Source organism: Notothenia rossii (genome assembly GCF_949606895.1).
Source record: "Notothenia rossii genome assembly, chromosome: 11".
Taxonomy (NCBI): domain Eukaryota; kingdom Metazoa; phylum Chordata; class Actinopteri; order Perciformes; family Nototheniidae; genus Notothenia; species Notothenia rossii.
Window position 1 is genome coordinate 19,954,077 of NC_136910.1, and position 16,009 is coordinate 19,970,085.

General features: G+C 40.8%; 2 protein-coding genes across 3 annotated transcripts in view; one reads left to right on the plus strand and one right to left on the minus strand.

Annotated features, from left to right (window-relative positions):
* Positions 1-184: 184 nt before the first annotated feature.
* Positions 185-2,247, minus strand: LOC307024052 (uncharacterized protein). Of its 2 annotated transcripts, none has more exons than XM_079657847.1 (3): positions 1,684-2,247; positions 1,418-1,550; positions 185-1,094 (listed from the first exon to the last, which is right to left on the minus strand). In XM_079657847.1, exons 2-3 carry the CDS (start codon positions 1,484-1,486, stop codon positions 366-368), a joined length of 798 nt encoding a protein of 265 aa, XP_079513973.1. In that variant the 5' UTR covers positions 1,487-1,550; positions 1,684-2,247; the 3' UTR covers positions 185-365. The 2 variants fall into 2 exon arrangements, with proteins under 2 accessions (XP_079513973.1, XP_079513974.1); XM_079657848.1 differs by having other exon boundaries at positions 1,671-2,247.
* Positions 2,248-4,136: 1,889 nt separating this feature from the next.
* Positions 4,137-16,009, plus strand: part of LOC307024101 (uncharacterized protein) — a 36,084-nt gene continuing 24,211 nt past the window's right edge. The window contains 3 exon segments of the mRNA XM_079657927.1: positions 4,137-4,236; positions 6,881-6,918; positions 7,607-7,753. The gene's annotated coding sequence lies outside the window, so the exon portion shown is untranslated.

Consider the following 16,009-nt stretch of genomic DNA (forward strand, 5'->3'; position numbering starts at 1 on the left):
TGCACTTCAACCAAAACCCAGGCAATGATAAAGCGCACCATTTGTAAAGGCAAACTATCCTTTAAAGCAGGGTCAACTAATAATCTCCATCGCCACTTAAAAACACAGTATCTAATATAAAGTGTTGCGTGAACTTCATTCAAGGCAAGACAACTTTATTTACTTAACACATACAGAGGGTAAATTCAAAGTAGTACATTCACTGACATGGATATGGCGCCACCTTGTGTCATGTTTACAAAGAAGATTATTGATATTAGGTCTGGCAATACAGTCAATCATTATCCTGGTGATTATTTCGCTCATTTTCCCTTCAAAGAGCCATAATTCCCATCACTAATTGCTGCCCAGGCTTGCCCATGCTTTTACCAGCGGTCCGTTCTGGTAGTTGACCAGGAAGCAAGCCACATTGAAGAGCTCCTCAATGCTTCCACACACAGACAGTGGTATGGCTTTGTCAAATAGTTTGTTCTCTTTGACTCTTCTGATACACCTCTCCACATGGACCCTAGACGTGCAATGGATTGAGTCTGCCTGACATCCTCCCTGCTCATTTGGGTTTTCTTGTGCAGAAAGGCAGGCTGGTACACTTTACACTCAACCAGATTGTCCACAAGAAACCCTTTGTCGACCATTATCGCCATGTCTGGTGTGAGCAGGCTCACGATGCCAGACAGCTTGAAGATCTCCCGGTCACTCATAGATCCTGCATACAGGCCAGACACAAATGTAATGGCACCATGTGGTGCCATGCCGATCATGGCCTTGAATGTAGCATGCGACTTGCATGTAGAAAACACCTCACTCTGCAGCAGGAGAGATGATGGAGTCTGGCAGAATACTTCAGTGCAGTCAAGCACCACTTGTGTGTCAGGGAAAGCTGAAAACTCTGGTGGAAGGTGAGCTTTGACAACTTTGCGTGGGATCCACAGACGTTTGCTTCCAAGCAGTTGGTAGAGGAAGTGTGTCCAGGTGGAAATAATTCTGCTGACTGTGGTGCGGTGAATGCCAAGCCGTTCTGCTAGATCCCTCAGATGTAGGTCCACTGACAGGTGCATGAGGAACAGCAGCAGTTCATCTATGGGTGGAAGTTTCTGTGAAAACAAATAAGGGTTAGGCATACTGTAGATACTGTTATAGGGGAGACCGGATACCGTTGTAACACATTTTCCTGGGGTTTGTTGTTCTATGTGTGTGTGTGTGTGTGTGTGTGTGTGTGTGTGTGTGTGTGTGTGTGTGTGTGTGTGTGTGTGTGTGTGTGTGTGTGTGTGTGTGTGTGTGTGTGTGTGTGTGTGTGTGTGTGTGTGTGTGTGTGTGTGTGTGTGTTTTGTGAGTGATGTGATGCACTTGTTAAACGGTGGTATAGTGCGCAGCGTGCATAATTATTAATATACATCCATGCTTGTATGCTGCTTACCGTTGTTGATGGTTGAGAGGAATCCGAGCTGCTGGCAGAGGATGCCTTGGCGTTGGTGATCCGCACCATCTAGGTGTTGGCTGCAGGCTCCACCAATTTCCAAAAGGCGAGGAAATGCTTGTATGTGGCAAATCTAAGAATGTAATATTGTCCATGTTAGACATAGTTTTGTTTCTTAAATTAGCTTCCCCAAATGAAAAGTGTTTATCAAACTAGTGGCCATAACAACATCCTGATAGCCTTATAAACAAACCTTATAAACAAACCTGGTGTAGAAACGAATGTCCTCGTCCGACCCTGCCAGGCGTTGTATCCCGAAACGAGATCTCAGTTGTAACACTTCCAGCTGGTGTTGGAGCTCCCTAACCTGGATTTTCAAGGCTTCGTTCTCGTCGGCCACCTGATTTGCCATCACTGCCGTCGCTGGATTTACAGAGTAGTCATGATTCGGCGGCGCAAGTGTTTCCACCTCGTACTCAGCTGTCAAGTCCGGGGTGGGACTCTCTGCCCTCGGCCGACGCTCCCAAACATTACGTCTTGGTGTAGGTAGCTCGTAGTTATTCCAAGCAAAGAGAACAGGTGTAGCTCCTTTCTTTACTCTGTTCAGTCCTCCAGCTGTGACCAATAAGTCTCCTGGTCGAAAATGCCTACTACACACACGGGTATTTGTTGTGGGGCTGAAATTGTCCCTACGGACCTTGATCAGCCACTGAGCCTTTACCATCAATAGGAAATGAATGGAAACTTATCTCCCGATTATAACGGGACTTATTTGTACAAAGGGGCACACAGCAATGTAGTGCCGACTTTCTTACCCGCTGAAAGGCCAATCGCTTTTCTTTACCGCTCCTCATCTATGCTATCTGTATGCTAACTGTATGCTATGTATCTTGCTATCTATCTATCTATCTCTCTCTATCTCTCTCTCTATCTCTCTCTCTCTCTCTCTCTATCTATCTATTTATCTATCTATCTCTCTCTCTCTATCTATCGTATGTATATCGCTAACTCCCCAAACAACTCCACACCGAAGACCGGAAGTACTCGGGCTCCCACCCAGCCACCGGAAGTTGATAGACGCCATCTTGTGCAACTAGCCTATAGAGAACCGCAATGACGCGTCATAAAACCCGGAAGTAAGTTAGCATTTTTAGCACTTCCGGTTCCTTCCTCAAAAAGCAATGCATTTTTTCCATAGGGTTTTGGAAAATAGCTCGAAATAAGGTCTGTGGTTGACACAAATTTAAGAGGTAATTGACGTTTTGTTCTACGACATTAAATACATCAGCAGTGACCCCACTGGGGATTTTTGAAGAGTTTACGTGTCTGAAAAACGATGGTTGTTACCGAATGGCTGAATAGGACTACAGAAATTGTCGAGGCCGTTGTACGTCATTACGCCGAACACGTAAACACTCCCGCTAAGTTTGTTTTCCCCTGTGTTCTGCTTGAAAGCAAGTACCTGCCTATCTTTAGTATCTGTATATCTATATCTGACCATTAAAATCTGTATTTTAGAAATTGTCGTTTTTAAAACCGTAGTTTTACAAATTATAGAATAATTAATTACCAGTGTTTTCCAATTTTACTCGGCAGTTCGTTTCGTTGGCTAACGTTAGCTAAAGCTAGCGCTACTAGTTAGCTACGCAATGGTTTGTTGCTTTGCTCCGGGTTGCAGCCACAGGTCTTCGCATGAAACGTGCTTGTTCTATCGTTTCCCGGCCAATGTTTTCCAAAGGAGAGTCTGGATTCGTGCCATAAGCTGACGTTACATTTTTGTCCATGTCACGGTGAAATGTAAATAATGGGTAGTGACTGTATCGCCGTTATAGAGATGGCGCTGCTGAAAAGACCGCAACATAAGTAAAGATAATGAATACATCCTATTAAAACCTGTGTGGCTTATATGATAAGTCTTATTAGTACAAGCAGCATAACGTTTCACCATGTAACTAAAGATATTAGTCAGGGAAATCAGTTTGACATATTGAACTAATAACAAATCACCTCAGGCTGGCAGAGAAGTCTCTGCTCCATAGCTTCTCTTGGACGTAAAATCACATGTACATTTATATTCAATTTAATATTTCATCCCTCACATACTTTTGTATATATAATAACTTATATTTAGTTTTTCTTGTTATGCTGCTGCAACACAAACATTTCCCAAATTGGGATCAATACAGTAATATCTTATCTTAATTAATTAAGAAATATAACTATTATAATTAGTGTAGCAGCTGACACCTATTTTCAATATGGATTAATCTACCATTTATTTCTTTAGTTCAATTTTCATCTATAAAAATGTCAAAATAGTGAAAATGTTCACGAGACTTATCAAAGTGCAAGGTTATATCTTTAGATGTTTTGTTTGAGCCTATGTACTGTATGTCTTAATGCTCTTACAGTATATGTGACGGTGTGACTTCCATGAAAATATATTTTATATCTTCCCAACAGACGAGCTGACAGGAAACCTAACACTCTAACAACCACAACATTGCAAAGGCGAGTAAATGTAAATTAAAAACAATTCACAATTTTTGTATTTCTTCTTCCTTGCAGTGAGGTGAAGCTGACCTTGCACTTGGTGCCAGTAAGGATGTTCCTCACGCAGGATGAATGTTTCTCCTTCCTTACTGACAAAGAAGCCCTTGATTTGGAATGCTTCACTAATTGTTATTTCCCTGGCTCCGTAGGGACACTTTACCTCCAGCACAGCGGAAGACCCTACCAGACCATCCGGAGATGCCCCCAACAATCCTGATAGGGAGAGCCACAAATCTGACTCATGGACCTGCATCTGAGTTGCAGTGGTGAATGCCCTGACGCCCTCACATTCATTCATAGTCCCCCACTGTACAGAAAAAACACCATCAAGGGCCTGTTGTTGCCCTAGCACCCTGGCAATAAAGGAAGCAGTCACACGCTTTGACCTCAGGACAGCTCCAAAGTTGCTGGCAGTCAACCTTCCTTTCCTGAACAAATGCCAGTTTGGGTTGGTTCGCTGAGCAGTGGTAGCCAACTGAATTGCCCTCTGTTGCTCTTCAGACAATGCCATGCTTGCCACAATTGCCTCAGGTCCCTGATGCCCAACAGATTTGATAATTTCAGGAACAGTAAGTGTTTCCAAGCTGTAGTGTTCCTCTTCTGGCTCGGGGGAGAGAAGCCAAGAAATTCCTGAGAACCTGCCCCCAAGTCCGTCCCTCAGCCAGTCACGATCTTCGGAGGTGGGCTCTCTTGTCAGCGGGTTAAATTAGTTATTGGTTTCAACAGTCACATTAAAACAGTTACTAAATCAATTTACTATCACCTAAAGAACATATCTAGGATTAAAAGACTAATGTCACAGCAGGATTTGGAAAAACGTGTCCATGCTTTTATCTTCAGTAGACTGGACTACTGCAATGGTGTCTTCACAGGTCTCACTAAAAAATCTGGACCTATAGGCTACCAAAGTTTGAATGTAGGCCTCCTGCAACAACCTACATCGTAACAGAAAATGTCCAATTGGGAATTCAGTTCCACAATAATAATGAAGCCTCCAGGAGCAGATGAGCCTAAGGGCTAATAGCTCATCTTCAGTCTGCTGATGTTTGCTATTGCCATTTCTGTGGTGGCAAAGTAAAAAAGATAAGAAAAAAGACAACAATTAAGGACAAGTGTGTGCTTTTTCAGCGTTTAACCTCGGTCACAGCCTTCTCTCCATTATTTGAGAAAATGCCTTCCTCCTGAGTCACTTCTCTCCTCCATCACAGCGGCTGTGCATATCACTTTTGCGTTGCTTGCGGAGCCTGCGCTTGTGCTCGATTGATGACTGTCCTCCTCCTCATTCACTTGTTCACTTTTACTGGTAATATTCTCCTCTGTACCTCTCTTCCGAATACCTCCCGTTTCGAGCCACGTTTTTAACATCATTCAGCTTTCTTCTTTCTTTAGCTTGCTTGCAACGTTAGCGGGTAGTAAGGTCGTAATTAGCAACGCCAGAAAAAATAAATAAAAATGTTTTCGTTTCTAAATCTAAAAACAGCAATAGCCTATTTGAACTAATTTAAACCACAGTTTCAATCATCTCAAGCTTATTTTCATTCGTTGTAGTATTTTGATAGTATGATTTATTTTTTAATTAATGTTATTCAATCAAGCCTCAAACTGATGGCACTTGTCCCTATAGCCTGTTTTAAATTGAAGTTGTCTGAGGTCCTTACCATCAGCTGCTCTTGCAGTAATAATAGTGTACCTTAATGTGCAAAATGTAGTGACTGCTTTTCATCTTTTTGTTTACTTAGTTGTGTTTCCTGTATTTTATATGTCTGTGTTATGTGTAAAGGTTAAAGGTGGGGTAGGTAAGTTTGAGAAACCGGCTCGAGATACACTTTTTGTTATATTCCATGGAATGCTCTTAATGAAGGCTCTGTAAGGAAGTGGCATATTTTTTCCGGTTGTGTATTTTCTAATTCTAGCTCACTCGAGCTGGTTTCTCCAAAATTACCTACCCCACCTTTGAATAAAAAAAAAGAATTATTAAAAAAATATATATATTATATGTCAGATTCCTCCACGTACCACTAGCGGGAGCTGGCGTACCACCAGTAGTACGCGTACCACAGCTTGAGAACCACTGATCTACAGTACATTGTAGGTTACTGTGATGTTCTACAGTACATTGATGGTTACTGTGAATATCTACAGTACATTGTTGGTTACTGTGATTATCTACTGTACATTGTTGGTTACTGTGATCTTCTACAGTACATTGTTGGTTACTGTGATTTTATACAGTTGGGACGTTACTACTGCTATTTCTACAGTAACTCCAGAGTTGTTGTAATCTTTGGTTGGAAACACGGTATTATACTCTAAAATGGTATACAGTAATTTACTGTGCACAAACACTGTAAATAACTGTGGATTTCACAGCCATTTTTTACAGTGTATATGTTTACATTCAGCTATTTTTGTGCATTAAATCATAACAGATTAATTGATGTAATTAGCAGAGTTATGTGCCAAGGAGAGCTTTTTGTTTGCTTATTTGCAAGTCATTTAAGATTTCGTTTTTTGAAGGGTCAATATTATGTTAGTAGCAAAACGTGTGTCTAGTGTTTATTTGTGGTTAATCCAGTTATTGCGTTTGTCCATCCTGTCCTGTTAAATGGTTTAACCTGTTAGTATGTTCCTCTTATGTGTGGATTAGGTCGGCGTTCTGATTTATTTAAGTCACTCACTTCTGTTGGTTGCTGTTCAATAACATAATCTCTGTGGTGGGCCCAGCTTTGCTTTATTTATCTTCATTTTGGGGATAAATAAAAACAAACTCTTATTTTGAAATCCCAAAAACCTGTGTTTATCTTTCTCTCAGGCTATTTTAGGCACATTTCCTCCCATGTGCTGTTCAAATCTATAAATAACATCACACACATTTGCTGTCAACTGATATCAAAACTCTTTTTATTTCAGACATGTGCTCCAGTGAAAACAAAAATACAAACAGTAAGGTAAGATAACAAATACACATTGAACACTAATAATAACAATAATTATAACATATCATAATGTAAGTGTAATATAATTATGATAATATTAATAATATTACTGATCATAAATAGATAACATTAATACCAATACACATATTATGAATATTAATATATCTCAATCCACTACAATATATGTACAGATTGTGCAGCGTATCAAAAGGAGACAACATGAATACATTTTTATTTATTTTTTAGTATGCATTATAATTATGCAACGTTTTTATGTTATTGCAAATTCTTTCTTCTTATGTTTATACATATATTTGATGATTTACCTTTAAAAAAATGTATTCCAAAATGCCACACAAGACACAACTCATGTTTCTCCAGGATAAAGTATTTCTGATTTAATTTAATTTTTTAATATCTCTTACTCTTAGTGTAATAGAGACTATGTAGTGTTATTGTTTGTATATTGTTATGTGTGTACCTGCACAGGGACTGTTTGAAAATGAGCTAACAGCTAAATCTAACATGTTCCTTTTTTTAGATTCATGTATTTGTATGCATGGACGTTGTTTGATAAACATATAATGAACCTTTTATTTTTTTTAAATAAGGAAACTATAAACCAGAAATGAAAGATTTGGATATAATATTAAGTGGATATATCATAAACAGTGTTTTTGTTTATCATCGTGTGTCGCAGCTCTTTGTGCAGCAGCAGGTTGCATTTCACCACGGCCAGCCCTCCGCTCCACAGCGCCCCCTCTGGCCAGCCCCTGCACCGCGAGGACAAGCTGAGAGCCCGCTGAGCGACTGCTGCTGAAGACATAATACTGCTGTCTGCACTCAGGTAAGAAGAAACCCGACATATTCCCTTTATTTCACCGACACAATGCCCGGGAATCACACCGTGACATCGCAGCGAGTCGCGGACCAACGCTTCTTCGTAATTCTCCATCGGCATTCGTCTTCTCACTTAATATTTTTTGCATGAGGTGGGAGAGGTTGGGCCTCTGAGCGTTTATAGAAATATCATGCACATGAGTGAAATGCATTTTTCTAACATCAAAAGGAAGCAGACACCCTCCAGCACCGTCATATTTTGGTGGTTTTTATTACATTTAAATCATGTGCGATCTCCATCTCCATCGATCCTCCACCTACAATAAACAGAGAAACGTGTTTTTGTTGCAGCCATAATTTCCCCAGGAGCCTCCCTTCACCGACACGGCGTGTTTTTCCTCCTCATTCCGTGCAAAAACAAAAATGTCTCCATCCTCCTCCTCTCCCAGGTCCTCCTCTCGCCCCAGCTTCACGGAGATCGCCTTTGCGCGCGGTACAAGACTAATCCGTCAGAATATTTATTATCCAATTATTTACGGATCCCAGTGGGACAATAATGCAATGTTTTCCTTTAATATGTAGTCAAATCCAGCTGCTTCGTTTCTTTGTGTCGCATGATTTGATGTGATTGTGGCTTGTTTTTTTTTGCTCCCGTTATTCTGCATCTTTCTCCTCTTTCTTGCATCTGAGGGCCTAAACGGTGTCTGGAATCGCTGTACATGCACCAGACATCCCTTTTTATGCTATAATCCTGCGTCTGAAGCAATAGACAAACAACCCCCCCTATGGTGTTTTGCAATCATTTACACGTATGTTCTTATCCCAACATTTTTAATAGAGTAAATTGTGTTGGGAATTGGCAATGATGCACCGCCTTCGCAAATGCCAAGCCCATTTTTCATTTTCGCAATGAACCAGGCTGCTTATGTGCCACATATGGGCTCTGCGTTAATCCGCACGGGGTCAATGGATAGGATCTGATGACAGAGTAAGGTGCATGGGAAGCTTTTCACCATGAAAGACTATGAGGCTTAATGCTCTGTTTTTGCATGTCAGTGATAATAGCATTGTGCATGGATTTTGAGTGAGTCTCTTTCTTCGCCTCAGACACACCTCTGTCCATCCTCATGGGAAGAGCCAGTTTCTTGTTACATTGATTTGTGCTACAAGGAAGGGAGGGATAGGCGGGCATGTTGTAGTCGGTTGTAGTGTGTAACCACAGCTGAAAGCTATTCTGACAGGCCAGATGAGGAATGAAAGACATCTCAGTGTCATTTTGTTAATGTGTGGATAGAGGCTACAATGCTTTCTGCAAGTTTCTGCAGCACCCTGGATTCAGTTGTTACTCCAAATATGTGCTGGTCTTCTACATGGACCCCTCCCTCCCGGCTGAAGTTTTAGTTTAAATGAAAGGATGGGTTCAGAGCCTCTCAAATGTGTCGCTTGCCAATGCCGGTACAGAATGTACTTGAGGGAATTAATACATTTTGGCGATGCAGGGTGTCAAAATATCTATATTAAATGTGCCCGGTAATGCTCATTTTCAGGTTCATATGTGTATGTATGGGCTCTAATGTGACATGTCTCCATGCTTTAATGTTAAAAAAGCTCTTTATTTTTCTCATACTGCCTGTGCTGCAGCACCTCTTTTCCCCCTCTGTCTGAAACCAGAGACCAGTCTGCTCTGATTGTTTAGCTGGCAGGCTCTATTGTGATTGGTCAACTGCTTAGAGATGTCCCAACCCTTAGCCTGTCACAAACAATGTGTTGGAGCGCTAGCCAATATAGGCGTCAGAGTTGCATAGTGATGTCACTATGTTACGGAAGTAAACAAAGGAGTCCAATGGAGGTGTTTCAGGCAGGGGGGCAGTGTGTGGGAGAGAAACCCCCTCTAAAGGGAACACAGGGATTTGAGCCTTTGCGGACCATTGACATGCACAAAGATTGACATACACTACAGGAAGGGAACACCCAACCCCTTTTGGCTGGAAAGTTGAACACTTAGTACTATAACATGTCATTTAGCTGATGCTTTTATCCAGAGCAAGTTATATACACTTAAATTTCATAGACATACCGACAGGATGAGTTTTGCGTTAAGTGTCTTGCCCAAGGACACTATGACATGTTTGCTGCAGGGTCTGGGGATTAAACCACTGACCTCTGATTGATAGATGCCCATTCACCCCACAAGCCACCCCTATCACCTGTCTCTGATAAATGTTGGAGCATTCTGAAAACGATGTCTCTTTATTGGTTTAGTATTATGAAAGATGCAGGTCCGTTGTAGTATTCCAGGCCTTTTAATAAAAAAAAATCTTTCCTCCGATTTTGGCTGCTGACTTCATCGAGTCATCAGCTTCAGAGACGTGTCCCGAGCGTCATGCGTTACGAAATGAGTCGACACTGAAGGCTCTATTTAGCAAAGACTGACGCGCTGCCGCCTCATGTTGGACCGAGACCAGAGGTGACCTCACCCCGCCTGAGGAGCCTCGGCCTGAGGAGCCTCGGCCTGAGGAGCTTAGGCTGGCAAAACCAACCACATCACTCAAGCTACTTCTCTACAGTCGAGATATTATAGAAGATATTTAGATTCAAACATCTGCTTCAGAACATATCATTATTTTTTTACAAACTACCAAACGGTGTTCGCAAATTTTAAGATTTTCTGCTTTTTTAATTTTTTAATTAAAGCTGCTCTGACGTCTTTCCGATCGCACCGTCTCGTTAAGCTACAGCTGGATCTAAACCGCATTCTTCTTCTCAGTTAATTGGCAACATGCTGATGGAGGATGGTTCATTTCCCCAGTAGACGAGTGTGTGTGTGTGTGTGTGTGTGTGTGTGTGTGTGTGTGTGTGTGTGTGTGTGTGTGTGTGTGTGTGTGTGTGTGTGTGTGTGTGTGTGTGTGTGTGTGTGTGTGTGTGTGTGTGTGTGTGTGTGTGTGTGTGTGTGTGTGTGTGTGTGTGTGTGTGTGTGTGTGTGTGTGTGTGTGTGTGTGTCTTGTGTACATATTGAAGCATGCAGCAGCTGGAGATGACTTAACGCCCTGCACCATGACAACCCAGGAATAATTGCGCATATTCTGAATTCCAACTTTTAATGTTGTGGTTAGTCTTTTACAAACTCGAACAGAAAGTTTGGATTTTGCTCCACGTGTCGTGTCTTAAGAGTGTGACAGGAGGATGTGTGGAAAGGTAAAAGGGTGTGGTTAACATCCTGGAGGTATGAAAACAAAGGTAGGAACTAGAAAGGCATTTGGTAAGCACACACTTCTGTCAAGGTCAATGGTGCATTCAAATGCTCCTCAGACTGTCTTATTTCCTGAGTTGTAAAGTAGTTCTTCTCTCTTTAGTTTCTTTATGAGTTCGTAATGCGAAAACAACCTAGATGCTACAAAGAATATTATGTAGTATCATTTTTTATTTGGAGCGTTCAACATGTTGATACATAGTGTACTCAAAGACATATACATGGTCAATTTCAGTAAAAAAAAAAATCAATAAAAAACAGCAGAAATTTGATAAAACCCACATTATTAATAGAGCATTGAAAGCAGCTCTGACAAGGTGAGATTTGGTTATGGACAGATTGGTGTAGTCACGGATGTGTTTGTTAAATTGTTGTATTATTCCGAAACCGCATGAATGCAGCAAATATGTCCTATCTGGCAAAGTTAACATAGGTTAAATATTATGCATGTACACAGCAGGTTTAAAGATTTGGATCCTCTCCAAATTCCAATGGATTATTCTTTGGTCCATGGTCCAGCAAATTTCATGAAAATCAGGCAATTTTATTTTAAATTATTTTAGCAATAACATCGACAAACCAAGCCAAAAACATCCTATTGGTTAATAAAGAGAATCAGCAAGTTAGCAGCAGCCATGTGCATGCCGGCCCTGCAAGATGTTTCCCTCCGGTGTTAAGAGATAGAGGGTAAAATGGAAACGGGCCCCACCTTCAGCCCCTCCACATCATAGGAAGGTGGAGTCAGTCTGAGGCTGCTGGAGGCTGAGAACACAGAGAGAGGGAATGATGGAGGAAAGTAGGTCAGAGATACAGAAGCAGCCATGCATGAGAGCAGCATCCTCGTCACAGCTGAGCTACACGCAGCGCTGCACGCTTACAAACGCCTTTAATTCTGGGTTGGATCTGTTTTAGCACGGAAATAATTACATGATGAATCAATTGCCATGAAATGAATCAACAAAATGTCAAATATTCCCTGCTCCTAGCTTCTCAATGTGAGGATGTGCTGCTTTCTCTGTGTAATGTCGATGTAAATGGATCATCGTTATTCTTTTGACTGCTGGTCAGACAGAATAGATTTCAAAGACCTAAACTTGCAATGTTTTGGACATTTTGTAAATAAACCCTTTGACATCAACCCCCCTCTTCCTCTGAAGAAAACAATATTAGGTTTCTGTTCTGCCATACATGAAACTCACAATTATAGATGACATTTTAAGATGTTTGGTTTGATCTGTCTAAAACCCAAAGATATTTTCAGTTTCTAATAATGTAAAATACAGGAAAAATGCAGAAAGTTCTCACATTTCAGAAGGTGACCCTAACCCTAACCATTTTTACTTGGTTTGATAGAAGTAACAATCAATTATCGAAATGTCGATAAGTTCAATGTAAACTGTCGAATCAATTTGTCAACTATTTTCAGCTCAGAATAATGCATTTAGACAATAGACTAATCATTTCAATCATTTTTCAAGCAAAAATACTCCAAAAAGATGTCTTTAGTCTCTGAAATGTAAGGATTCCCCTTTTCCTTTTTTTAGTATGATAGTAAACCGAGTATCTTTGGGTTTTGTACTTTTTGTTTAACAAAACCAGCAATTATGTAGACGCCACCTTGGTAATTGGCTTACTGTTGCTCTAGGGAATTGCAAAAGACAGATACAAAAAAAAAGTTTTTTCAGAATGTAAGCACCACAGGCCAGGATCTTTCCTTTTCTTGGTCCCTAATTAGGGATACAAAAACCTAACACTGCTGGTTTTTCAGAAGACATTATACAGCGTTTCCCTCACAAATGATACCGAGCAAAACTAAAATGTGTTAAATTAAAATGAACATTACTTTGGCGATTCTACTAGTACTTTTTACCTGCTTTTAATGTAATTTAAACACATACTGCCTGTATTCACCCTCTGTCTGAAATGCTTCATTTAAGGGCTGTCTCTTTAAAGACCCAGACACAACAAACAGAGCACCTTTAGAATGTGTCGAACTAAACATCTTTTTAACTTACTGAGGATTTTACAAAGATGGTCAATTCATTGGAATGCTTTAGAAACAGGAGGTCTTAAAAACATACATTTAAGTAAATACTTTCCCAGCAGAATCAAATTGTACAGGTTTTTCAACATTGTTTCCTTTGAATACATTTGCAATTTAAAATACTTGACTTCATTCTCTACAGGGATTGTATAAGGGCATTACACATCTGTGAATGTTTGTTACGAGATTACTCTTGAGGGTGAATATTTGGTGTATGGTTTTTACATGAAATGACTCCCTTGCTTTCCCCCTGAATATACACACCTTAGTGTTTAGGGAATAATGCATTGAGCACATTAAGCACCTCTGTGCGTGCTCTTAGCATGGCGCTATCTGTGTCATTGCTTCCCCCGAGTATAAACAAGTCTGCTCTGATTGGCCAGTGTTCTCTGCGTTTCTGCACTGTCATTCCACCAGTAAATGACTGTAAAGGCACTGTATTTGCACTCTACCTATAAATAGTAGAGTTGTGACATTACAACCTCGCAGAAGTTCTGATTGATCATTTAAAGGCACAGTGTGTCTGCATAATTGTGGATTGAGCGTTCTGATACGTTCACAGCTTTTGTATTGCGAGTAAGCCTACTTTCTAATCTAAAAAGATATGCCCTTTGAGATACATCAACATTATGCCCCAGTTTGCTGCATAACAGCACACAGTTTCAGACTGCATGTCCTCCTGCATGCTCGCTGCTCCTGGAGCTGTGTCAACATCCCTGTTGACCGAGCTCCTTGCAGAGCCTTCTTAGCGGGTTCGCTCGGGAGCCGTGGGCCTGTGCCAAGATTACATTTTCACACGCCCCTGAGAGGAACAAGCTGCATCAGCAGACCTTCAAGCCTTTTCCCCCTCATGAAGCTGCGACAAAGAGCGCTGTCATGTTTCCTTTCTGCAGCAGGTGAAATTTATGTGCTTGTATTAACCTAGAGCAAATCATGACACAACGAGAGACAGATTGGTGTGTTGATGAAAATACTAGCTCTTATCTTTACACTCAGTGTATATCCCAGATATATCCATACAAAGGGCAACTTAGCCTAGTGTTTCCCACCTGTCTCCTGTTATACAACCACTCTGCAAATGGACCTACATTCCCTGTGTACATACAGTATATGTATCTAAAGGATCGAGTTCTTATCAGCCTTGAGTTTGTTTGCTCTCTAACCGTCCGAGCTCCCGGATGCAGAGTGAGCGCTCCTCAGAGTGGATTGTCTTTGTTGGCAAGTGTGCAGCCTTCTTGTTGTTTGGATGCTGTCATGTGTAATGCTACAATGGCAGATTTGTCCCGGAGCACTGAGAGTACATCATTCATTAGGATGTCTAAGAGACACACAAACATCGCTCTAGCGTTTATAAGATATTGTAAGCTATTGTTTTTTAATGCATTTATTTAAGTATAATTTTTGTGTTTTTAGATGTTTTTCTTATTTTCAATAAATCCCAATAAAAGACGAAAAACCAACAATTTCTCAGCTTCTTATGTCACTCAGCTCCAAGCTAAGCCTTGTTCCAGACCGATGAATGGCTGCCTAGATCTCCGATTATTTCAGTGAATCAAGTAACTGTAGGTCTGGTGTTTCAACCATTTAGAAAAACCAGCAGAGCCTATCAGAGCTTTGCGCGCAGGATTAAGAATGGGGACGTTGTGTTCCTGCGCCAGTGCCAGACAAATTAGGAAGGGCACGCCAAGAAAAGGGGGGCAAGCATGGAAGAGATCGATACAGCTGTACAGGTTATTATAAGTGAACTAACAGAAACAATAACTATTGAAGTGGCAGATTTATTGTCATGCTACTAACAAGCACTGCTTCTGTGTCGACTGAAAATGACGTTAGAGGGACGGATATGTGGCTTGCTTCTGATTGGATAGAGCAAAATTGATGAACATTGTCAAACAGAAATCCACAATTCAGTATGATTGTCAGGTTTTACATGTTCAGAAAGATGGACTTTAAAAAGGTCACAAATATATCATTGTTCTTTCGTGTTTTTGTATTTAAACAAGAAGATAGTCACTGGAGTTATTAACAAACAAAAGAGAGGAAATAGTGCATTTGTGGGGACTGTTTTCATGGGAGGATTATTCCCTTTTTGTTGTCAATTCAGTTTTTCTACTCTGGTTGTTTGGTTGCCACTTCCTCCCATTCGTGCTGTTTGTGCTGCATGTGGGACATTGTTTAGACGTCCAAGGTCAGGAGATACTAATGTACACATAGGGAAGGTCACATAGCTGAGCCAAGTGTGCCTTTTGGCGTAGCTCTTATTGGGAGGAGTAACCACGGCAACAGTTGAGGCATTGCTGCCTGTAAAAAGGGAGTTGCATCACTGCATGGTGGTGAGCCTAAAGAAGGTCAATGGTGGGAAAATATACTCCTTTACAAAAAGGAAAGAACCAATTCAACCCTGTTAAAATACTCGTACAAGTTAGAAATCCTGCATTCAAAATCATATCCGACTCAAATTTAAAAGTTCAGAAGTATTATCCCATAATGTACTTAATGTAGTTTCAAAGTAAAAAAAGTGCAGGAATATTTCTGCTGTGATTTGCATATGAAGCGTATTTGCAATCGCCAGAAGTAAAAAGCTAAGGTTAGGCCATAAACAAACAACATCACCACCGCATAATCACCGCTAAGCTAAAGGCGGCTGATGTTCGACATGATGATGACGCTTTAGTAGTCTCGTTTAGTCACTTTTTAGCAACTGCGTTTCCATGACACATAGATGCTTCAGACTTCAGACAAGTGGGGTATTTTCTGACACATTTTGTCGTAGAACCAAACTTGAAAATCTCTTACGCTGAACTTTCCTTACTTCATGCATTCTCTACCAGAAAAACCGTCAAAAATGAGCTAATGAAAGGGAAGTTGTAAAGGGATAACTAATTTCTGTAAGACTTTAGCGCCTGGCTCTTAAAGAGCCTGTGACACGAGTTTCCCTCATCATCCAAACCCATCAATTTGAGTAAATA